Source organism: Neolamprologus brichardi, chromosome 3 (genome assembly GCF_056152115.1).
Source record: "Neolamprologus brichardi isolate AB-2024 chromosome 3, ASM5615211v1, whole genome shotgun sequence".
NCBI classification, from domain to species: domain Eukaryota; kingdom Metazoa; phylum Chordata; class Actinopteri; order Cichliformes; family Cichlidae; genus Neolamprologus; species Neolamprologus brichardi.
In genome coordinates this window covers 24542816-24568403 of record NC_142106.1, presented here as the reverse complement: position 1 = coordinate 24568403, position 25588 = coordinate 24542816, and the positions used below count along the sequence as shown (strand labels likewise).

General features: G+C 37.7%; 2 protein-coding genes across 2 annotated transcripts; both read left to right on the top strand.

The window, feature by feature from the left end:
* Positions 1 to 7794: 7794 nt before the first annotated feature.
* Positions 7795 to 15093, top strand: LOC148103967 (butyrophilin subfamily 2 member A2-like). The gene is made up of 6 exons (XM_087835204.1): positions 7795 to 7930; positions 10923 to 11264; positions 11668 to 11881; positions 12085 to 12149; positions 12343 to 12459; positions 14612 to 15093. The coding sequence occupies exons 1-6, from the start codon at positions 7795 to 7797 to the stop codon at positions 15091 to 15093; spliced, it is 1356 nt and encodes a 451-aa protein (XP_087691330.1).
* Positions 15094 to 19164: 4071 nt separating this feature from the next.
* On the top strand, positions 19165 to 25349 carry LOC102784783 (low affinity immunoglobulin gamma Fc region receptor II-like). Its single transcript, XM_035915337.2, has 4 exons — positions 19165 to 19210; positions 22841 to 23107; positions 23188 to 23451; positions 24681 to 25349. The coding sequence occupies exons 1-4, from the start codon at positions 19180 to 19182 to the stop codon at positions 24785 to 24787; spliced, it is 669 nt and encodes a 222-aa protein (XP_035771230.2). The 5' UTR covers positions 19165 to 19179; the 3' UTR covers positions 24788 to 25349.
* Positions 25350 to 25588: the final 239 nt, after the last annotated feature.

Sequence of the window (25588 nt, the reverse complement as noted above, 5' to 3'; positions counted from 1 at the left end):
TTAAAGTTTTAGATCTTAGTTCTGGTTTTATGTGGTTCATTTACCCAATTTACCTCAGTTGGGTGGGATTGTGTTGTTAAATTATTATCAGTGTACAGAGAGCTTTAATTTTCCAGGACAAAACGATGTGAATAAAACTAAAACGTCACAGAGTCACCTGCAGAGTCCACCAGCCGGAGATAACCCAGACCAGGGACTCAGAAATGTACATACCAGGTATACCAGCGCTTTAACACACCTGGATCAGCTGAACTACATAAAACACATATTTTTGTCTATGGTTTACATCCATCTAGCTTTTCTAAAAAAAACACTGCAAACTGTACATGTATATGAAAACTGTTTAAAATGTAATTCATTTTAATTTAAGATTTGGTAATTATTGTGTTCTTTAATGTCACTTCTGTTTTAATGTAAACTTTTACAACATGGAAATTACGTCACCTGTTTGTGTCATTTTCGCAAAATTTTATTATCCTAATCTTGTGAAAGCCTCAGATCCTGCACTGACATCCTTGTAATCGTTGTTGTCGTGATGATCTTTGTAACAGCAGTCATTGCCTTTTTAGTCAAGAAATGTCAGCGTTATGGTAAGTCCGTTTTTTTAAATAATATGTTTTAAAATTATTTATTTAACCGATTATTTGGCCATCAGAGTGTAAATATTAAAAGAACAAAAAACAAAACAAATCTGTTGCTATTATCTCCGTCAAGGAGGTTGTGTTTCTGGTAGCATTTGTGTGCTTTTCTTTCTGTCTGTAAACGTAGTAACTTGAAAAGTTTCTAATGAATTCTGATTAAGCTTTGCAGGCGTCATGTTAACAATCTATTCAAATTCAGCTAACATCCACCAAAGTGTTCAAGGTCAACTTAATGATTTATTGGTCAAAAAAGCTGCATGATTTAGAAACCATAATTCTTACGAGTGTGGTGTCTATTACCAATGTACAGAAAGCGATTTAAATAATATTCCTTGGACATATAAAGACTGATATAGGTCAAAAAACTTAAACTTTCATAAAATTGATTTGCCTGAATTTCTACTGCCTTAGTTCGCATTGGCAACATGTAGGAAATTATATTGGTATCGTTTAGGAGAGTGAAAATATCACATTGACCTCTGACCTCACTTTTACATTTCACATTGGCTTTTCTCTCAAACTGTAAGGACACAAAGATATATGTTATATCTTTAAAGAACATATTGTCAAGAGAAAGACAATGAACTGCCCATTAAGTGACAAATATACTGACATGTAATATTATATAATGAGCTCAAGTTAGTTACAAATCAGTACATATTGTCAAACATCTACTACTACATAATGTCTGCCCTTCTTACAACCTTAAAGTGAATACTGCTGACACTGTGAGCTGACTGGTGGAGGTTTGCAGAGATTCTTTTAGTTATTTGCTGGACTGGGTTTGTGTTTTCACTGTATAAGAATGTTAAGTTTAGCAATAATGTGGACATCTCAGGATACACCAGATCGTTGTGAGGCAGTTTGTACTGATAATTTCACACAAAATCAAACCTCTTTTTACATTTAACTTTCTTATTTTTACAAGGACTGTATAGTTACAGTAAGTTCTCCATTGAAATCTCTTTACACTAAAAATCTTTACAATAAACAAATGCAGCAAAGTGCAGACAACAGAGAAAATATAAAATTCATACGCTAAGAGCAGTAGTGGTAGTTTAGCCAGGACTATCAAACATATTTGACATTAATTTAGGTATTAGAATGAGGAAATGGGGTGTGGTATGTTGCAAAGTGGCTTGCAGAAGAAGCAGGCAGGGTAAAAGAGCTTAAAAAATGTGCTGTAAACAAGATTGACTAATTTGATTAGATAAGTGATCATTTGTTGTAGCCTGGCAGTGACATCAGGTGATGGTCCTGGATTTTGAGTTAATTTGGCCTGAATTTGTGGGCTGCCTAACCTAATGCTCAGTCTTAATATAATCATTGAAATTATATTTGTGTGTGTATGTCTGTACTGATCGATAGAATGGTCAAGATTTAAAAAATTGCCAACCAAGTGATTTTTTTTATTCACTTTTTGTGTTCATACAGTGGGAAGACAAAAATCAGGCCTTGAGAAAGATAAGATGAGATGTGTTCAACAGTCTAGCCAGCCCTCGGGATCATCACAAAGCACCCCAAACCCTGTTATCCCACCCCCAACAAAGTCTCCCCACACCATCAGCCACCTGAAACCGGAGGCTTCAACCAACAGAAACCATCCAATCAGCTTAACACAGACCGGGTATTCCACACCTGCCGTTTCAGGACAAAATCCAACATCTGGCACGCAGATAAAAAGAAACAGCTGTGACACTTCTGCTTTTTCAGCAAAGAATCGTGCTGTCATTCAGAAGTTCTTCAGATTCAAAAGAAAGAAAATCTTCCCCCGTTCAAAAAGCATGCATGTGTCCTGGTCTGCTGCAGGTGGTGCACATGCGCCTCAGCGCAGCAACACCTGCACTGACAGGTCTAAACTGCACTACAGTTCTCTGATAGATTCATCTGATGTCCGGGGACATCAATAACAAATCAATATAATAGTATTAGATTTAGTAGCAGTAGTAGTTATAATAATGATAGTAATAATAAAAAGTTAATAAAATTATTAATGCCACTACATAAAAATACTTCTGAGAAAAATTATAATCCCAAAATGTGAAATGATTTAGTGCAAGAAAATGTCTGTGACATGCTTTATTTTCTTTATGGATTTCAAGAGTTTCCAAGTCATAACAAAAGTCATGCAAAATGACAGATTACTAAAAAAAATTGGGAAGAGCAGCTAAAGATGAAAATGTATTTTTCCCCCACATGAAAAGGTTATTTTTTAATTTCATGTGCACTTTTGGATACTACATCAGTCAGTTTCATGGGAAACCTTACACTTTTACAAATAATTTATCTTTCATTTGTGTATAATGTGTAAAGTAACATACTTAAAAGTTGCATCTCAATTGATATTTTATTGCTTTTGATTATTCTGATATTGGAATAAAAGCAAAAATATGAAATTATCATAAAAAGACAAAAACACCTTTCATTTTAAGCTTCTTTTAGTTGTATGTATATTGTATGTCCTATCCTTCAGCCACTTTAAACTGAGTGTATGTTGACTTTTCCATTTGTATAAAAAAACGAATAAACTTTTTTTTCTTCCAAACTTAATTTAAAAATCCCATTACAGAGTCACAGCCCTTACCTACCCCAGAATTTTCCAGGGGTTGGCACAAATAAATGGAAAAGAGACTAAATGAAACCATTCCTTTCCTCCTTACAGGAGCGATGGTGGTTTGAAAGAAGCTTCAGTGCTAAATTGATTTCATTCATCTGTAACCCAAAGGTTTTGAAATGAAAGTTTTGTGGAAATATTTAAGCATCTGTCGATCTAAGCGTATGCAAATAAGAACACCGATCCATCACATTTACATCATGTGAAATAAAGAAAGCACATTATACTCCCCCCTTTGCTGCTGCTGTGTTCTCCTATAGAGGTAAACTTTTCTATTAAGGCTTGTTTTAGGTCCATGTTTGTCTCTTATAATATCTCTGCTGCTGGACTTTCTGTCTATGTCTATAGCTTCTTGGAGACTTAACTGGTCATGAAAAGACAAAGCTGTTTAATAAATAAATGAATGAATAAATCCTATTGAAACTGTTTTTTTTTCAGCATATTTAAACGAGGAAACATTTTATCTTTGACTCATGTCCCAGTTTTTAATCCCTGTTCAGCGAGGATGCCAGACTAGTGGCAACTGCTAGTTTAATGTCCATTCCTTCTATAAAGGTGTCCAATAGTGAAACTTCCATCTTCCTCTTAATGCTGATGCAAAAATAAGGGAGCTGACAGAAGCTTTCATAGCCTCTGTCTTGCCTGGGATCAACTTACAAGACTGTACATGTTTCATAGGACGCAGAACCAACATAACAAGCTTGTTTCCACCACTGATCAAAAACAACAACAGCAAAAAGAGGAAATTTTGTTTCATAGATGACATTTCTTTATCAGTGATATAAACAAGCTTCCATAGGTGTAGACAAAACATATAAGAGGAAGAAATTTCTTCTCTGCTCTGTTTAGTTCAGTGCGCATGGACCCTATTCAACCAAAGATGAGCCTTGTCTTTGAAAAATGGGGTCAGTGCCCGCCAATGCTTATAAAGATATAAATGTAGGCATACAATTACACTTCAGTCACTGACAAAGGAGAAGGAACTGTAATGTCAGGTGACAGTAAGTTTTTCAGAGACTTATGTCAGCATTTGATTGCGTCAGACAGACGAGTAACTTCGCAGACAGCAGTTACTCGGAGTTCATGAACTGTAAAAAAACTGCATAAACATTTTCACATCCATTAGAAAAAAAATATTTTGTTGTTATTGGGAGAGAGAGAGTGAAGTAAAAACTCAGAAACCAGCGAACGACAAAGGTGGCACCGCTGATTAATAGGATTTTTAAACAGTTTCACATTTGCAATCAATCTGTTTTTGTTCAGAGGAAGAGGATTTAGAAGAAAATTATTATGGTTTTATGTTTAAATGGCATTATTTTTAAACGATATTAGGCTGTTTTAAACATACAACATGTTTTACCTCATCCAGTGTCCTTCTGTTTTGTTCCAACCTATGAGTAACTTTTCATGCTGAAAATGATTCACTGTGTGTGATTAACAGGAAACAGGCATTGTATTTTCTCGAAACCATCGACAGCACCTTTGAATGACTGACAGAGGTTAACTCCCTCATCACTGCATCTACAGCAGGTCTATGGCCTTTTGGTCAGTGAAGCTGCACAATGGTTTATGTTTGTTTAAGTTTTAATAAGCACTGTAGATGTGACTATAATTGAAATAATAAAAAAGTTAGCAATAATAACGCATTGCTGTTAAGATTTAAATTAAAGCTTGGCTTATTTACTCACTCATATACTGAAAAACAGCGCAACTGTGTGGTAGGATATGATAACTGCATTTTATTATCGACCTCTTGATTTAATATTCAGCTTTTTAAAATTTGTCTTTATATCTAAATATCCTACATTTTTCAGCAGATCAAAAATTTATTCTGATTGTTTTGGTAATTGTTTATTTTCTTCCTCTTTTCTGTTTTTTTTCTTCCTCTTCGAAGCACTCCCATGATATACGCTCTATATAAGACCAGATCCCTAAAGTGAAACATTAGAGACGGATGGATGGATATACATGTATGTGTGTGTGATACAGGGCTTTAAGAACAGGTACATGACTCAATACGTTCAACACAAAAAGAAATTGGAAGGAACACCAAAGGGGCAAAACACCAGCTCTTGATACAGCTGTTGCTTGGAGCTGCAAGACCAGACTGGTCGTAAGACTGGCTACGGATACCGACTCCAGAATGGAGCAATCTCCACCCATCTCCTCTACATGGATGACAGGAAGCTGTTTGCCAGGAGTGAAAGAGACACTGTCATTTGAACTTGAGAAGTGTAGTCAGATGGTAATGAAGACGGTAGTCAGAACTGGGGAGGACTGCACTACCATAAGGCAACATTGCAGACATCGAGGACAACTACAAGTACCTGAGAATCCTACAGGTAAACTGAAACCATGAATAGGCCTCTAGGAAAGCTGCAACCACCAAGTAACTGCAGAGAGTAAAGCAGGAGGAGATAAATGCCACAAACATCAAGACAAGAAAACTCCTGACCATGCATGGAGGGTTTCACCCCAATTCCAGCGCCCTGAGAGTGTACGCTAAGCAGAAGGAAGGAGGGCGAGGGCTGGTGAGTGTCAGCACCACAGTCCAGGATGGAACAACAAAGAGCAAAGGTCTGTTATGGTTGCTTTGACATTTTGCATCTGACTGTGTTAATGCTGTCTACATCCTCTGTTGGGTGGACCTTTTGTGACCTTTTGTAAAGTTGAGAAGACACAGGAGTCTCTTCTTATAATGTGCTCGAAAAAACAAAACAAAACACAGTCTCTGTTAATACATAAAGTTGCCGCTTTTACCATATTCAGCATTGTAAAGGAAAATAATGAAAAATGAAAATGCACAGCAAAGGTATAACAGGCTAGAGACGTAAAGAAGTGTGTCCGTGTAATAAGTATTTTCATTTTAATAGACTCAGTAGCCACATTTTATTGAGATCACTGATATCTTATCTGGATGAATCATTTGGTTTGTATCAAAAGCATAAAATACAACAATATGAATGTTAAAGATGTTGTATTCAGTCATATTTCTTTTATTAACAGATTGAAATGTGAACATAATCACACGAGCTATATTGTCAGCAAATAACACGAAGAGCTACTACATGAGTTACTTCTCACACACAAATTTTCTGTAGACTTCATCTTGAAATGCTCCGACTAACATGCTGTTGTTTGGCTGTAAACAGGAAATGACCAGAGCTTCAAAAATACAGCAACTTCATGCAATGCACAGTAACAAAGCATGTTTCTTGCCTTTATTTTTTGTAGGTTTACCAAACGTTTCATGGCATTTACTGTAAAAATTGTGGTAAAGATTAACAGTAAGGTGATTTTAAAAGCACAAGCTGTCAGGTGATGATTCTTTTGTATCCCTTTTTGTGTGTACTAAAAATAAAATTGTGGTTGTGTTTCTTCTTCTCCTTCCTTTCTTTTCCCATAACTGTCACTCAGTCCTCTTGAAAAGGTTAAAAAGGTTTGCAAGAAGTGTTTGTGTTCTGCATGCATGTGACTCATGCTGTGTGACAAGTTTGAGAAATCTGCCTCACATGACCACACAGGATTTCCTTAAGTGCTGTTAATGTTGTGTTAAATAATATGATAACGTTATGTTCTCATCGGCCTCCTGATTTAATCTTGAGATTTTTTAAGGTTTTCTGGTTACATCTACAAATATTATACTTTTTAATCAGCAGCTCAATAATTGGTTCTAGTTGTTCTGGTTACTAGTTTCTTTGAGGGACTCCAGTCATGTACCCTGTTAATTTTATATAGGAGACCAGACCTCAAAGTCATCTAATGTCTTTGTCAAATATCAAAGACATTAGATGACTACTTACAATGTGGATGTGGTTTGTGGCTGTGTTGTACATCCTTTTGCTGTTGCTTTGAGGTATATTTGTTTGCAGACTTTATGCTAAGGGGAAGGAAGGAAGCTGAGAACTAGTATGTGTCAGTACCACTATTCAGCATGACAAAGAGCAACAAAGAGCAAAGATTTGTAGTCCGGTTGACATTTTACATCTGACTGTGTTAATCCTGTCTACATCATCTGCTGGGCGACCTTTTTGTGTCTTAAATTTGGGGGTTTGTGTCTTTAAGATATTCCTTTTAGCTTTTTTTTTTTTTTTTTTTGAGATACTGGACGATTTCCCAAAGAAATGTGATGTGAATTAGAAAATTACAATCTATGATAACAAGTTGTCTGTTTCAGCACATTCAGTATTACAAAGCTACTTTTGTAGCTGTTTGTATTGTTTGGCATGATGAAAGGAAGCACTTTCAGTTCACTCACTCACCGTTTGACTTGAAGCAGCAGACCTTATTGTCTTTTTTGAGTTTGTTTTCATTTAGCCAGATTTATCTTGTACTGCATTTGAATCTTATCTTGGTGTAGTTTAAGAGAGCACAATGACTATGATCTCCTAAACTACAAATACATTAAAAAACAAAACAAGAGTGTATGATGACATTCACACCGTCATGAACCCACCCACTTCCTGTTTTGTGAATGAGATACTACAGTCGGAACTGTTGCACATCATTATGGCTCAGGCTGCCCTCTAGAGAGGAAGCATGGAGCAGGTTAACAGAGTTTGGCTCCTTTTTCAGTCCTTATTTCACACCCGTGGATCCGGCAAGTCATTTTTCTGTGCTTCGGCCACGCACGTCCTTGTGTTCCTACTCGCCGCGGTCCTATCTTCTTGTAGAGGTAGGATTTCTACAGTCCCGTGGGAGTGTTTTGTGTCGCGTGACTTTCCCACGAATTACTGTGCAGATCACACGGGAATATATTTGTTATAAAATCTGCTGAAATGGAGAGAATATCAGTGTAGTAGCTGCCTCTACCCGTTGTCCGTTTATATGCCCATATACAGTGGACTACACGGTTAATAATGCGGGAAATGCTTCAGAAGTCGCCAGAGAATTATAAGGTTTTTAACATTTCTTCACTATTCAAGTAATTTGATAAAAGCTTTCAACATATCAAATGGTGCAAAGTGTAAAGTAGCTGTTAATAGCAAAAATGCTTTTTTAAAATAAATATATAAAATGAATGGGCTAAATCAGTGGTTCTTAAACTTTTCACAATGAGTACCACCTCATAGAATATATGGCTATTGAAGTACCACCCTTATGACTGACAATAAAGTACAGTGGTATAGGCCTATTTAACAACAATACAGTTCACACAGACAATTTTATTTCTTATATGAATGTTATTTATTTTAACTGTCATAAACAGGATGTGACCAGTGATAATAATAACAACTGTAGTGCATTAAAACATTCACAGCTGGTGGGATATCCACTCTTTAAGTGATGACGTATGAACAAACTACTCTGTGCTTATTAAGCCTGTTGTGTTTTTAACATGTTTTAATTCTTTGTATCTTGTTTTATTTAATCTGAAACAGTCAGTGATCCCTGTCACCCTCTCTCAGTTTTTATTACCACTCTTCATTTTAAAGCTCAGTTTTTACAACCTTACGATGTAACTACAGCCCAGCCCATGCAGCAGTATATTAATGACTAAACTTATATTGTGGATGGATTATCTCAGCTGTTCTGCTGCTGCACCTCTTAGATATGACTGTAGTCATTACTGCTCTCACTACTTGTTGCAACATTGACTGTGTGTTTGAGGTGGTTTCAGTCAGCCACACTGTTTCATGGTTTCTGGTAATATTTGGTCAAGTGTAAAAGTGATATGCCTCGCAGGTTTTTACAGTTATTGGCTTGACTTTCATTTTTAAGAAATAAAAAAGGAGGAGGAAAAAAAGGTTGTAAATTTGAGGACATGGGGCACCATGCATTGTTTTCCCACACACCTCTACTGAACCGAACTTCTTTTTGCTCTCCATAAGAAGAATGGCAGTCCTATAACACTGTCACTTTTCAGGCCAGGAAGGTCATATTATCTTTAATATGCTGTCTGTGGTTGAATTACATATTGTACGTCCATGTGACTGAACCATATGATGCACTGTGCTGGCTGTTAATTTATTACATTTGTCTTTCACGGAGCATTAAAAACTTTTTAGCTGAAAGGAAGTGTTACTACATTAGTTCATTAATTATAAGAACACAAACCAAGAATCTAATTATCTTATAAAGGTACAAAAAAGGATGTTACTTTACTTTTTTGTGGAAAGTTTCTTTAGACATCATCTTGCAAGACAGTGATTGATATCAGCTGTCAAATTTAGGTGTTACAGGAAACAACTGCGGCTTCAAAAATAACTTACTGTGACCTCATGCAATGCACAGTAACAAAGCACATGTTTCATGCTTCTTTTTGTATGTTTACCAAGAGTTTTGGTATATTTACTGTACAAATTGCACTAAAGATTTACAGGAAGGTGGTTTTAAAAGCACAGGCTGTGAGGTAATCATTTTTTGTATCCCTTTTTGTGAGCATTAAAAATAGATTGTGGCTGTGGTTGTTTTTTGTATAGATGTGTTAACTGTCATTGGGTTCTGTTGAACAAGTTGCAAGAGATTGCAAGCGTTTGTGTTTGCATGCATAGAGTCATGCTCTGCACCAAGTTTAAGATCTCAGTCTCACATGACTACACAGGATTTCCTTTATTGCATAAGCTATGACAAAAAAAAGCGGAAGTAAATGACATTTTAACTTTATAAGCATGACTTTTAAATCTGTCTGTACTGAACACATGCCAAGACTTTTTTCTGACTTTCTTCAACACCTTTAACCTCTGCAGGTCAAAATAACACAAAAACAGCAACTGACGCATTTTACAACACGGTGCATCTCTTCTGCCCACTTAAAGATGCCACACATTACTTTCTAACAAGTGTGTGTGCACAGGAAAATGGTGTGCACACACACACTTCATCCTATCTATATAGGCCTATTATGTTTTCACTGTAAGAGTCCAACATTTTAGTTAAAACAAAAGGGGGGGGGGGAGAATATGAAGAATGAAAGGTGGTTAGTCGAGCTGATATACCTGTGCAGGTACAGAAGACTAGATTATTTTAGACAGTTTGCCTGAGGAATGGAGGAGAAGTGTACAGGTACCAAGCAGTTTCATGTTTTGATATGATAATGGCATCCATTATTCTGGGAGAAAAATCATCCCACTCTTTGCTTTTGGGCTTTCAAAGCTTTAATGTTTACACCTGTAAACAATGTTGTATTTTTGGAGCCAGATTTGACCAAATTGTAACCAAATTTAATTGCTAGATAGAATGCTAAATCCTAGCATTCTATCTAGCAAACAATAAACTGTATTACACAATAGGTATTTGAGGGGTAAATGGCCTAAAAGAAGCCAAGAGGTCTTCTTTATACAATTACTTTAACTGAGTCCTAGCAAACAGCTATTGGAAATAGCTGCCAGTGTTGGCAGATCCATCAAAGTAGGTTCAACTGCAAAAGTTAAACCTCAACAAAATTTCAATGAGTGGTAATAATAAATACATTGAAAAAAAAATCACTCCTGCTGTTGTCATGCAGAGATGAACTATCTACAGAGGCTAAAGCTGGTTTGTCTACCAAGCTGTAAACAAATGTTTTAACTTGTTTTAATGTTGTTAACTTGGGCATTTTGAGTTCTGTAGCATTGAGAAATGCTGTTGCTGCACATGTAAACTATATTAGCAGATCCAGGTCTTTGACTGTAGGAAAAACACAGTAATTAGTTGCCACACATATTCTGTTTTTTTCTTATTCACAGGAATAATGTTAGTGGATACTGGACCAAAGATCATCGCCTTTGTCGGTGAAACTATCCTCCTGCCCTGCAGCACCACCATCAACAGTGAGGTGCCAACAGTGGAGTGGACTAAAGAGGGTCTGTTTCCAAACACTGCCTTCCTGTACCGCGATGGATGTGAGACCTTCGAGATGAAGAATCCAGTCTTTCAGTACAGAACAAACCTCATCAGGCACAAACTTCACGACGGAAACCTGTCAATGGTGATGTCCAACGTGCAGCTAAATGACAGTGGAAACTACCAGTGTACAATTCGGAGGAACAGGAAAAAGAAAGTCATCACAAGACTGGAGCTGTTTGTAGGTACGTTAACTCAAAGTGTAGTGCTGTATTTATCCTTTCCTCCACTTTGGAGATCAGCACACGCCTCACATTTTGGTTTAGGTTTCCCTAAACACTCCGAGGAGGGCGTGAGGAGTGCACAGAGTGAATGTCAGATTAAATGATTTATTATTTAATGAAATAGTCTGTGGTTTTCACCTTTCCATTCTTTATTCTAAGCAAAGGTAACCAATTATCTGCAGATTTTCCCCAATCGTCTTTGCCAAATGTTCTTAGGAGAACATGCAGATTCTTTAATGATTTCTATGATCCACAAACCTCAGATAATATTTGACACTAAAGTATTTTCCACAGTGAAAATTTTTGTAATAATGTTTGCTGGAAAGTTCAAAGGCCACACCCTGAATAATTCTCATTTTTACAGGTGCTGTTTCTGAGCCAAAACTCTCAGTTGTTCCTGGTGTTGGAGGAGGACTGACTCTGCAGTGTGAGGCTAAGTGCTGGTTCCCTGAGCCTAGGATTACATTTCTTGACAATCAGGGAAAAGAGATCAGTGCTGAAGACCCAAAGAGAGATGGAAACTCCCCAGGATGTCTGACAGTTACAAGAAGAGTGACTTTGCATACTGCTACCAACAGGTTTAATATCATTTTAATGCCTAAAGTTCAAGACCTCAGATCTCATTTTATCTGTGTCATTTACTTCATCCAAATGGGAATGTGATATTAAGTCATTACATCAGTGCAGTCATGCATAAGCTTTGACAAAAAGTGCACATCAGTTTTCTTTTTCCAGGACAAAACTGTGAATGAAACCTAAAGGTGTGTCTTTTTAATCACAGGGTCATCTGCAGAGTCCAGCAGCCTGAGATAAACCAGATTAGGGACTCAGAGTTTTACATACCAGGTAAGCTTAACACCTGAATCAGCTGGACTGCATAAAACTTATATTTCATTATTCTTTTGTAATGATTCTAAATGTTACATTTTGTAGAATAAAAGTGCATCAAAAAGCACCTTCAAAAAATAAATTATGCCAGTGTCTCTATGTGTAAAATGATCTTGATTTTCTCATTGAATCTCTTTTTTAATCATTTCAGATGAATACCTGAGATCCTGCACTGTAAACATTGTAATCAGCGTTGCAGTGACGACCCTTTTAGTCACAATCACCTGTGCACTCATATACTTTATAGTCAAGCGCTGTTGCTCCTCCGGTAAGTAATTTTGTGCCTTTGTTTTTAACTACTTCTAATTATTTGCTAATTAATTAGACAATTTATAAAATGGACAGAATGTTGTCTCCAGAAGTTTAGCTGCTTTTGCGTGGCAAGGTATGGTGGGAGAACACGGAGCTTCCAAGTTTAGTAGATATATTCAGCTGTGGTCTGTAGTAATGGCACATGAAGCAACTATCAGTACTGCGTGCGTCAAACATTCAACAGGTCCAAACATAATTCTAGCACAGAGATTCCAGATGGAAACTGTATTCAACACTCACGTGTATAACAACTTTACACAATTACACAAGGTTTATAATTAGCATTAACTAGCTTAGTAGCTTACATAGCGTATTAGCGTAAGATAGCATTAGCATAGTCACGAGGGAACAAATACACACAAAAGCATTTGACCTACACAAAATCACGTAAACAGGACCCACTTTCTGGCATTCAGACACAATAAATCAAGACAGCAATAAAACAAGAACCCACAAGTTGCTGGTGAGAGGACACAAGGAAAAAATGCTGGCTATCAGCAGCTTCGAAAAGCAGTTTTCAAAGCCCACTGTGATGGCATTAGAGCTTTTGTTTTGCTTGAAGAGTCCAGAAATTTATAAGTTAAACATCAAATGAGTCAAGGAGAAGCAGCATTTTCGTATCGTTATAAATAAGAACCTTGATACTGTCTAAAATATTGAAATAGTTATTTGTAAGTAAGTAATTTTAATGTCAAATTGCTGACACAATAGCAACTTGTCTCATAATTGACCCCAAAGCATTTTTGTTGGGTTCAAATAAAGATGAATGCTATTGTAACTAAAATGCTTATATCTTACAGTTGGAGTTTTCCAAATTTTACACACACAAAAGAAAATGGAACTGTGCCCTCACCAGTGTTATAGTTACTGGTTACTTCTTCAAAAATGTAACCGAGTTAAGTTAGTAACCGAGTTACAATATTCTAAAAGTAATTAATTACTTGAAAAGTAACTATTGCGTTACTACTAAAAAATGTTTAACCCTCTGGGGTCCAGGGTATAATTGGCCATTTTTAACTACTTTTGATTTTCCCCACATTTCACCTTTAAAAACTATTTACTTTGCCTTGTTTGGCCTATCAACACAATTTAAAAACTGGTAAATATCACCTTGTTGCTTTGTCTTTAAGTGGCTTACCACGACTACTTTATTCTTCCTCAGTCAAACAGCAGCACTCATGCGATTGTTTTGCCCCGAGCTCCGGGTGTTGTGCTAGACAGTGATCGTGATTACCGTCCGCACAGCTGCTTAAAGCTGTAGCGCACTGATTACTTACGTAGTCTGTTCCTTCCGTGCAACTGATATAAGATGCGGTAAGCTGAACACAGCTTCAACCTTCTGTTTGTTGAAAAATAGTAACGGACCGCATTTTCCTGTTAGTAACGGTAACGGCATTGTAACGATAGGAATAGTAATTAGTTAGATTACTCGTTACTGAAAAAAGTAACGCCATTAGTAACGCCGTTATTTCCCATCACTGGCCCTCACTGATAAAGAAACAGCTCAAAGCAGCTTTCGTTCATTAAAATAACCTTGTTAATCAGAGCAAATCCCAAAATATGGGGTCACTCAAGTGAAGTAGAATCTGGATTTGCTATGAAATTCAGGGAATTAACACTGAAATTATGGTAAAAAGATGCAGTAATGTGCAGGTTTTAATGGGGACAACAGAGGAATACAGCAGTGGTAGTTCAACTGCGACTGCTTTAATTAAAGGAAAGTTATTTTCATTTGGGGGCATTTATTTATTTGTTTGCATGGCTACTCTGATGTCCTCATCCTCATGCATTTATGTGAACAGGCGGGGAAAGACAGAGCAGAGACATAACACGAAATGCAGGAACTCACATGTAGGTGGTCTGCAAGATAGCTTGCAGAAGAAGAAGCAGCTGCAGATAGAGTAAATAAGCTTAAATAACATGCTATAAATGAGATTAGCCACTGAAGGATATTAGCAACTGCCTTACCTAATGCTTAAGGTTAGTGCATTCATGTATATCAGGTATAGTATGTTTTCTTTTCCGCTTTGTAATAGAAACAGGGAAATGTCAGGAAAACAAAATGCTAACTGTGTGTTTTTTGTTCTTTTGTGTGTGTATTTCTACAGTTGGAGCACAGAAACCGAGTGTTAATGGAGGGAGCATCCACCAGCTACCGAATGAGATGAATGAAAGCACACCCAGTCCGGACACCCCCCCCAGCGAGTCATCAAATGACTCCACATCCTCACCAGGTATCTTAAATCGCAGTAATCCATCAAGACAAAAGTCTCCTCAAAGCAACAACAACCTCAAACCAGAGACTTCAACCAGCAGCAGCCGTCCAAACTCTGACAGATTATCAAAGACCACAGGAGGAGATTCAGAACCTGCCGGTTCAACACAAAAGGCAGCAGCCAGCTCCCAGACGCAGAGAAGCAGTCAAGACAGCAATTCTGCTCTTTCAACAAACAGCGACAATGTGTTTTCCACTTCTCCTTCACACTCAAAAGAGCTTCCTTTTGTCTCAAACGTGCGTCGTGGAAGCACTGCACGGCCTCAGCGCAGACATACGCACTCTCCAGAAGCAGAGCCGCTCATCTGGATCTAGAGTGGAACTGAAATACAAGGATGTGGCAACTTTTACAACTGGACAAAAAGAAAGTAAAATGCTGATGTCAGCTGACAGTCAAAGGAGAGTCGGTCATGCAGTTCAAGTTTTACTTTCTGTCGACTGATTTTTCAGTCATGTTTAATCATTCAGCAGAGAAGGCTGGATACAGTCCATTTTTTAATATATTACATAACATATAGTCTAAAAAGTAGTAGTAAGTAAGTAAATGCTTTCATGTTAATATATGGTATCATTTTCTGACTCACTAGTAGCACTGAATAACTATTATCTTCACATGGTTATCTTGGTGTGTCGGTATGACGCTGCCTGAGCGCTCGTCAAGATAAACCTCCAACACAGATGGTAGGTTAGAGGTAGATGTATTATTTTGTGATTCTTTAATAATCAAGCTAACGGGACTTTTGAAATAAGCTTTTTCCTTATTTTTTATTTGTTCAACTCCCTAAAAACAACAACAAGTACTTTCTTGTTTTGTTATTTTGCACTTTTCTCATGTTGTTCTTTTTTGCACAGTTGTTTCTCTGATTTTACAGGGAGGGCTGTGTAAGGTTTTCTTACTGCTAATCCTACATATCAACATCAGCTTTACCATTTATCAGATCCTTGAAACTTGGAAGCTTTAAAGCTAACTTTATTTCATTTTGAACTACCTTAAGATTGTGATTTTGTGATTTTCAATTATATTTGTTATCAAGTTTTTACAGGTTTATCATATAGTTCTTTTTATTTTCTGGTTGTGTAAAATGAGCCTTAAGAATAAACTATTTTGGCTTTTTAAAACTGTTTTTGTCCAGATTTAATAAAACAGACCTTGTTTCTGACCCATATTTTTGCAGCTGGAGGAAGAAAATACATGTTACAATATTTATAGATGTCTAACCCTCTCAAATTACAAAAAAAGAAATGACCTACAGAACAAAATGAAAATAACTGGAAATCTGCAGCTTAAGGATTAGGATGAGGATCCAAAACTACACACTGTAGCTTGTCTGCCCGCCACTGTTTATTGCACTTCTTAATAATGACAGATGTCAATACACTGTCAGGAAGTACATGAATAATCTTAGTGAGTATAGACAGTGACCATCATAACAATATCTGAACATTGGGCCACATTGTCTATATCACTTGCATCATTAAATACAATGTACTATAACTCACAACAAGCGACTAACAAATAACCATTCATTAGTGAAGCATTTGTATATTGGTTACAGCATTTGTAACTTTACTGTCACGAATACTTATGGTACTTAATTAGCATCGCTACTGCACTTGAAGCTTTACCTGCTAGCATCAAGTCCATTAGCCTAGCACAACCACGTTGACGTTATGGTTTCATTCTACAGTTATTTAGACTACAGGATGGGCCATTTATATGGATACACTGTAATAACATGGGAATGGCTGGTGATATTAAAGTCCTGTCTGTGGTACATTAGTATATGTGAGGGGGCAAACTCCTCAAGATGGGTGGTGACCATGGTGGCCATTTAGAAGTCGGCCATCTTGGATACAACTTTTGAAACAAGCACACCATTGTTTTTCTTGTCACATTACCAATAAGTTTGATGTGTCACATAGCCCTCTTCCTATTGAAAAAACAAAAGTTGTACTTACAAAGAAAGACAATTTAGAAGCATAGTCCGTATGACCTGCATGTTTATAGGAGGCGGCACGATTGAATCATTCAAAACCACGCAGGTGATGGTGTCAGTGGTGTGCAGTTTTGGTTAGTTAGCCTGATACATCTGGTGTATGTGCCATAAATCTTATTTAAATGAATGGTTGTCTATCCCTGTGTGTTAGCCCTGCGACAGACTGGTGATCTGTCCAGGGTGTACCCTGCCTTATCTCGCCCTATGACAGCTGGGCTCCAGCGACCCTGAGGAGGATAAGCGAATGGATGGATGGATAAACACACACAAAAATTACTTGGGTGACCATTTTTTTAACCGTGTTTAAAAACATGAACTGAACTGTGATTCCATAACTTATGAATTGTGTTCTTTTTTTTAAAAAAAAATCTCTTAACCTTCTAACTATTGGTTTAATCCCTATTTATGTCTTCAACACACATTTTAACCTGTTACATTAAGCACTGTTTACTGTGTTTAGTGGTCTTCTCTGGATTCCCTTCTAAACCATTTTCCTCTCAGTCCTTGTAAACCGACCTTGAGGAAACACCAGAAACAGAATAAAAGAAATCCTATTGTTTGTTGTGAAATCTGTTTATGTTGTCCTAGTAAGGCTACCATGGGGGCGACCACTAGAGGTCGCTAGAATACTGTATGTGTATATGTTTTGAGAAAATTGATGATAGCCACGTACACTGCTGCTACAGTTCAACAAAAGCGCTTCGTGCAGGAGAACCATGCGTCTTATTGCCTCCAATCACGACATTGTTAATTCCTTTGATCTGAGAGGGAACCAGACTTCTTCACACGTATTCTGTTTTCAGACCACAGAGGCCACAGGGTTAGGAGGACGGACAAATAACCAACAAATTGTATTGGGGGAGTATGTGCTGCTTTGCACCTGTTCCCCACTACCTCCCCACTCGGTACGTTCTTTTATTTCCTACTTGGTTAGGTTTAGGAAAAGAATTTGAGAGATGCGGCCCAGAGCAACCCTACACACCGAGCAGACGGAGGGATTGGCTGATCTGGCATAGGTTTTGGTAGGATCTAGGTTTAAATAAATAATTCAGTTAAAGACACATCTTGTTTATACGTATTCATGTAATTTCAATGAAAAATGTAACCAGCATTACCCAAGCACAGAAAACTGCAGATGACTTTGACATCAAATGAGAAGCACTACAGAAGTGATGTTCGTCTGCTGAGACTGTCTCATAATAACACTTTTTATTTCCAGCTTTAAAATATTCTCACAGTCTTTGCCAACTCCAGATTTATTTTATTTTATTCATTTGGGGTTTTTTGTTGTTGTTGATGTCATTTTAATGTGTAATTATCAGTTAACACCAACAGAGGGCAGCAGTGCACAGCTTTCAGGAATTGTAGGATCGTTACTGGTTGCCTGTTGTCGATACAGAGGAAGTCAAACACGTGGATCTTAAAAGAGTCTTTGGTGGATTAATTAAATACACAAGACTCTGCATCACTGCTTCTTTATGTACCTGACAAGTTGACAGCTATCGTTGATTTGCAGTTATTCGCTTCAGCTTCACTGGCTCGGTGTGAATTTTTCTTAACACAAGATAGCGGTGAGTCAGAATGATACCCCCCCCCCCCCCCCCCCCCGACACACACACACACACACACACACAAGAGCACAAGAGAGATAAAGACACCCTACAATGAGCTGAAACATGGACTTGTTATTGTTAAAACAGATTATTATGACTTTCAAAATATTATTTGGTTTTCATACGTGCCTATTTTCAGTGATATCAACTCTAAAAGCAGGATATTAACTAGGCATATAAACCTATAATTCTCTCTCCTTTTTGCCATACTTTTCAAGCAACCTATATTTGACAACAACATAATAAAAATTTAAATTCTGTTTTTGAGGCACGACCACAATATTTTTAGTGGCCCCCATATGAAAAAATTCTGGAGACGCCCCTGTCTTTGTGAATTATTAAATTATTATTATTGAATTAGTTTGGTCTTCTGACGAAAACAAAAAGGGGATTCAATTAAAGAAGATTTAATAGGCTTGCTTTAACTTCTAAAGGACTGTAAAAAAGACACTTTACACTTTTTTCACTTACTGAAGGGTGTCTCATTTCCTGTCACGCTCAAGTGCACGGCATGAAGCCACTTCAGAGTGGTAGGTGTGAAATGGTGGGGGTGTAAATTCATGAGAAGGATAAGTGTTTGGAGGGGGAAATCAAACAGCACTGTATTCTGCAGACAGAGACCGCAGGGGGTGGAAAATAGAAGCCCCCTGCATGTGCTCACAGTGTTGATCTGACATTTGGAATATGAGGGTTTTTTTGCAGAGCCCACCAACACCTAATCATCTGTGCGACCCTAATAACTTCCTGCAAGTCAGAGAGCTGCTGAAAAGTTTCTAGAGCACCAAAGCACAATGGAGATCTCTTCAACGTGTCTGATTATCTGTGAGTAAATTTTACTTTTTTAGTTGTTTTTAATTCAGCTGTAATTCACAAAGCAGGAACTCCAGCAACACTTGAGGGAAGAAGAACAACTTTAATAATAGACCAACGCATTTCGGCTTGTGGCCTTCATCAGGGTCATCATCCACAAGCCGAAACGCATTGGTCTATTATTAAAGTTGTTCTTCTTCCCTCAAGTGTTGCTGGAGTTCCTGCTTTGTGAATTCTTTTATCCTCAACATGCACCTTGGAAGCAGGTGAAGTTGTGCCAGAATTTTTTTTTGCTGCAATTCAGCTGTAATTGAAATAATTCCTGAGCTCGCAGGACATTTGAAGGTTTTATTAGGTGTATGTTTCTCCAAAGATCTCAAAGAAAATACGATTACTTCTTTGTCCTACAAAGTACAACTTGATGAGAGGCCGCTTCCTCACACATTCTGCTTTAAATTTCTCCCATTTTTTCCAGAGTTATTAGGTTTTGATTTATGTTCGGCTCTTCACAAGCTAAAAATGTGATTTGCTGTTTTTTAATTTCACTTTCATTTACTCACTTTCACGTTGCTGTTTTCAGACGTACTCGTGATATATTGCATGGACAGAATGATGTTTTGCATGGTAATTTTACTGTGCTGTGAGCTTAAATTGTTAAACAGAGGCGTCACACTACAAACCCAAGCTGGCAAAGTACACAAATGGTTTTCCTACTGCAACATGTCAACATATCAGCAGTGGAAAAAGTCCAGTTAGTTCCTTTTTTGCAACCTGCAGGGACTCTCTGTGATCTGCCAACAATGGTACCAATGCCAAGATAAAATCACTATTCATTATGTATATCGTGAAAACGTTATATTGTCTCTTGTAAAAGGGACTTCTTTCTTCCCACTTTATCCTTAAAGTACTTGCTCAAAGGAGATTTTAAGGTATTTGGTATTCAACTTACTAATATCGTAGGGTCTCTATATTATCAAGCATCACAAGGGTGTTGTTGTGAAAATCCTTCTGAGACCAAGAAAAAATAAAGTTCTGGACATTTTTTTGTGTGTTTGTTTTTTGGAACATTTTAAATTTTTAGATGATTTCGGTTAAATACAAAACCTTTTTCCAAATAGCGGTTTATTCATTAATTTTTTTATTTTTAGTTTCTGCCACTAGCTCGACAACAGAATGATGTGATGTGGAGATTTGGTGTTCACTTTCATGTGGATTTCTGGTTATTGTTTTGTTCACAAACAGTAAAATTGTTAGATGAAGGAAACTGGAGAAGAAATGTCTGCTCATCTACACAGGACTTCAACGGTCTCAGCATAGAGAGGCAGCTTTGTTGCACTCTGTTGAAGTACAGTCATCTTCTAGAGATCATGATTTTTTCTTATTATTAGAGACATCAATATCAATTGTTACTTTGATGGAGTAATCTTGAAGATTTTGTCTTGACTTAACTGAATTGACTATAATTAGGACTCAAGTGTATCTGGATCCCAGTGCATCAGGCATGCCATGAACACGTTATAGATACACCAAAGATTGTTTTCAGGTTTCAGGTTAAAACAGTTAGGAGAAGGAAACACATCAGAACACTAAACCATGAACATATTATATACGCACTGAAGATTGTTTTCAGTTTTCAGGTTGCCTTGTTAGATGAGCACCTCTCTGGTTTGTGTGCTCTGGCATTTTCAAAAACCTGGTTTTCTTTTTCCTATTTGAGGTCACCAGAGGGCCTCCGGGCTTGGCAGTTGTGGGCAGTTTTGTCCTGTCTTCATGTCTCATGGTAAAAACAGCTGCAAGCCAGTTTCAATAGAGTTGAAAGTGAACTGAAAAAGAAAGGAAGGGTACAGTTTAATGCACTGTTAGGAAATATATTATCAAATGTATAACTCAACAGAGTAAATAGTTTAAGAAATGAAACTAATTATGCACTCTATGTTTGTGTGAGTGTGTGTGTTTGTGTGTATGTGTGAGTGTGTGCATGTGAGGGTTAAAATTGCTCTACATTTCTGAAATCCTACTACAATGAAGGTAGGGATGTAATATTTTTCAAGACTGTAAGGCCAGTAATCAAAAACAGACCCAAATGCTGAGCTGATAGAGAGTTGTATCAAAGTATTATAATCTTTATTTACACATGAGTTAAGGTATGCACTGAGGGGTCTTGGTAAAAGCACAGGGGTTTCTTTCAGTTCTTGAGGGAAATGTCCATAGAGAGAGAGGAGACGGGTGTTAAAAGGTCCACAACAAATCCACACAAGGTCTGGAGGTCAAATGTTTTCATTCTGTATCTGCCATTTTCAGCTTTAATTAGACTCTGTTTAATGTATTCTAGCCTCTACACGAGATTAAAATGTTGCTGTTTTCCAACATACTGGTGATATACAGGAGGGACAGGATGATGTTTTGTGTAATCATTTGCCTGCATGGAGCTTAAATGGATAAACTGAAGCATTGCCCTACAAAGTCAAGCTGGCAGTAGTAAAACAGTTCCCTAGCGATCGTATATTATATGGACGACAGTATTGGCCCACAGCTGTTAATCTTTGAATTCAGGTGTTTTAAGTCGCATTTACACAGCTGTATAAAACTGAGCACCCTTTCAGTCCGCCATTACAAACACTTACAAAAGATTGGGTCGTTCTAAAGAGGTCACTGAAACACTGAGCGTGGTATGACTAAAGTCCATTCGTGGAATTTCTTCCCTCCTAGATATTCCATGATCAACTGAAAGTGATATTATTACGAAGTGGAACAACAGCAACTCAGCCATGAAGTGGCAGATCACACAAACAGAGCAGAGTCTCTTAATACGTAAGAGTTTCCAACGCTCTGTTCACAGAATCCTAACCCCCTCCGGCATTAACCTCAAACAGTGTGTAGGTGTACTCCATCTGTGGCCTTTACTTTGGTCTTAATTTGAGATGTTCCTATTATTATCATTGTTATTATTATTTTATACACAGATGTCATGGACTTGCAAGTAATACATTGATATGATGCGGTGATATGGTCCTAATTTTTTGTGGATTTCTGATCATTTTTTGTCCATTAGCATTAAAACAGTTAGATGAAGGAAACACATCAGAACACTAAACCATGAACATATTATATACGCACTGAAGATTGTTTTCAGTTTTCAGGTTGCCTTGTTAGATGAGCACCTCTCTGGTTTGTGTGCTCTGGCATTTTCAAAAACCTGGTTTTCTATTTCCTATTTGAGGTCACCAGAGGGCCTCCGGGCTTGGCACTTGTGGGCAGTTTTGTCCTGTCTTCATGTCTCATGGTAAAAACAGCTGCAAGTCAGTTTCAATAGAGCTGAAATTAAACTGAAAAAGAAAGGAAGGGTACAGTTTAATGCACTGTTAGGAAATATATTATGAAATGTACAAGTCGGAGTAAAATTGCTTGGAAATCAAACTTTTAGCAATGGCTCTGAAATAACTGAAAATCAGGTTGTCGTTCACTAGGTGGTTTAATGTTGAAGAACATGTTTTTCTCTATCAACCAATGCTTGCCATGGGGTCTCTAGACCTGTGTGTCTGGGGCTTACCACAAGTCTGCAGACTTGCATGTTTTAAAAGGACCAAATCTCAGCCTGATGCTTTTTTTCCTCTTCTTTTTATTTCATGTTTCGAACCCCAGCTGCTATGCTGAGCATCCATCCTGACAGATCTCAGTTCTTTTGGTATGACACGATCACGCTGAGCTGTGAAGGGACAGACAACTCTGGAAATTGGACTCTGAAGAGAAACACCTCCTCTAAAACTGCTGAGTCATGTATCTCGGGTTGGGGAGTGTCAAATCAGACGTCATGCACTATTGTGGACACCTATGCATCAGACACTGGAATATACTGGTGTGGGTCTGATCGAGGGGAATGCAGTGAGACTATCAACATCACAGTCACATGTAATGCTCTTTATTATTTGATGTTTTAGACTTTGTATCTGTTATAGAGCTGAGGAGTCATAGCACGGTTTGATTTTCAGATGGAGTGATCCTGGAAAGCCCTGCGCTTCCTGTGACAGAAGATGAAACAGTGACACTTCTCTGCTATTACAAGTATGATGAAGAGAGCAAGGCGACTTCTAATTTCTCAGCTAACTTCTACAAAGACGGACATTTAATCAGTACTCAGCCTGCAGGAAGCCTCACTTTCTCAGCTGTGTCCTTATCTGATGAAGGTTTCTACAAGTGTGAACACCCAACAAAAGGACAGTCAGCACAGAGCTGGATGGCTGTCAAAAGCAAAGGTGGGTCAAGGCTACAAGACATCTGTTTCAGAAGAAATGTGGTAGACGAGATACATAATCAATAAAATACACCCAGTCTGTCCTTTGACATATTCATTGTGCTCCAACAGTAATGCACTGACTAATTTCACCTATTTAAACTGGTTACTGAGGATTCATAAAATCCTTATTGAGGCAGTCCTGTCTTCCTCCCCTCACCCCAAATGGTCCCAACAGACAACAGATGGCCGCCCCTCCCTGAGCATGGTGCTGGTGGATGTTTCTTCCTGTTAAAAGAAAGTTTTGTCGCCAAAGTGCTTGCTCATAGGGGGTCATATGATTGTTGGGGTTTTCGCTGTTTTCTTTGTATTATTGTAGGGTCTTTGCCTTACAATATAAAATGCCTTTAGGTAGCTATTGTTGTGATTTGGCACTGTATTAAATGCTGAATTGAAACTATTTAAAATGCAGTCATACATTTTCAGTATGTCCACATGCACATTGCATGGTCAAAAAAATATATATAAACAGTATAAAAAGTGGATGTAGCCATTCTTGCACCACCCATTACTTAGTGAAGTACTCTTATGAAACCTCAAGTTGAGTGCTTTACCACTTTGAACTGGACATGATAAGGGAAGAGGTGTCCAGTGCACATTCATTGTTCAAGAACTTATGACTGGTAAGTAATTCATGAGTGAGCATGTCTTGGATAATCCTTCATTCTGACTTCAATAAAGGCCATAATTTACTAAATGAACTTGATATTTTATTCATTATGACTAGAAATTCGTGGATGAGCCAAGCAAGTCAACAGAAAAAGGTTTAAAGAGGTCACAGAGTGAGGGAACTGAGGGCTTAGGGCTTTCCCATAGACTTCTATATCACTGGAAGTCTCTTTCCAGTCACAGCAGTCTCCCCCTGCTGGTCATTAAAAGAATGAAGGTTTAACAGACCTTGAGGCTGTATCCATCTTTTATATAGCCTGTACAGTACTGCTCTGATTCACACATCTTATCCACACATACTTAATTTGAAGGTAAATATGAGAAATACAGATATACAGTATAAGAGCTTTTAAGCTCCTGTGCCCTGAATTTCTGCCTTGGTTTCCCCCTCGGTTACCTAATGGATTCTACTGTGTATTGTTTGATTTCCTTCCTTTATTATTGCCTTTTAGCCATTTATTCTGCCTGTATTTTGGGTGCTTCCTCTGCCAACTCTGTTATTTTGTTCTGTCTTCCTTACAGTCAGAGCCCAGCCATCAGTATCTGTGCCTGGACTGATTGGTGCTACTCTGGTGAAACTCTTCTACACTGTGATTATTACACTGGGTGCAAATGTACTCATACGCTGAGCTAATGGTAGAAAACCAGAGAAAATGAGTGTGATGTGACCTCTTTGATATCATTAACCTCATATATTGAAATATATCTTTATATTTGTACAGCCATGATGTTTAGCTTTTTATTTGAAAATGCTGGAAATTCATCGAAAAGAAAAAACAATCAAATTAGGAACATTTGAGATAAGATTATGCAGCAAAAATGTTTAATGATGCGTTCACCAACAGCTATGGAGTCTGTGGATGTAATGGTGTTAAACATTTACTCATAAGACAAGTATTTAAACCATCCAGCCATCAGTTTTTGCAGCTGAGCTAGAGCTGGAGCCTATCCCAGCTGTCATAGGGCGAGAGGAGCTATGGACAAATTGCCAGAACTGTTGAGAGACAGATCTGAGAATAACCATGTAACCTAGCATATCTTTGAATTGTGAGTGGAAGCTGGAGAACCCACTGGGAGAAGATGCAAACTCCACACAGAACACCAGGCAACTGATGGATTCACACCCAGGACTGTCTTCCTGTGAGGCTGTGGTGAGAAAACCATATCATCATGCCGTCCTTGTTACTATATGACTGTTAACACATTAATATGGTTCTAATAAATGACAACTGGAGCATCAAATAGTGCATTTTGTGTTTTCTGTAGGAAAATACACTTTAAAAAAGGCATCATTTTAAATCTGGGTGAAGTATTTTTTATAGGAAATCAAAAAGGACTGAGAATAAATGTGTGAATGACTATTAAGTGACATTGATGCTGCCTTGATTTGCAGCCCAATGTCTGTTCAAAACTAACTTTTCAGGAATAAT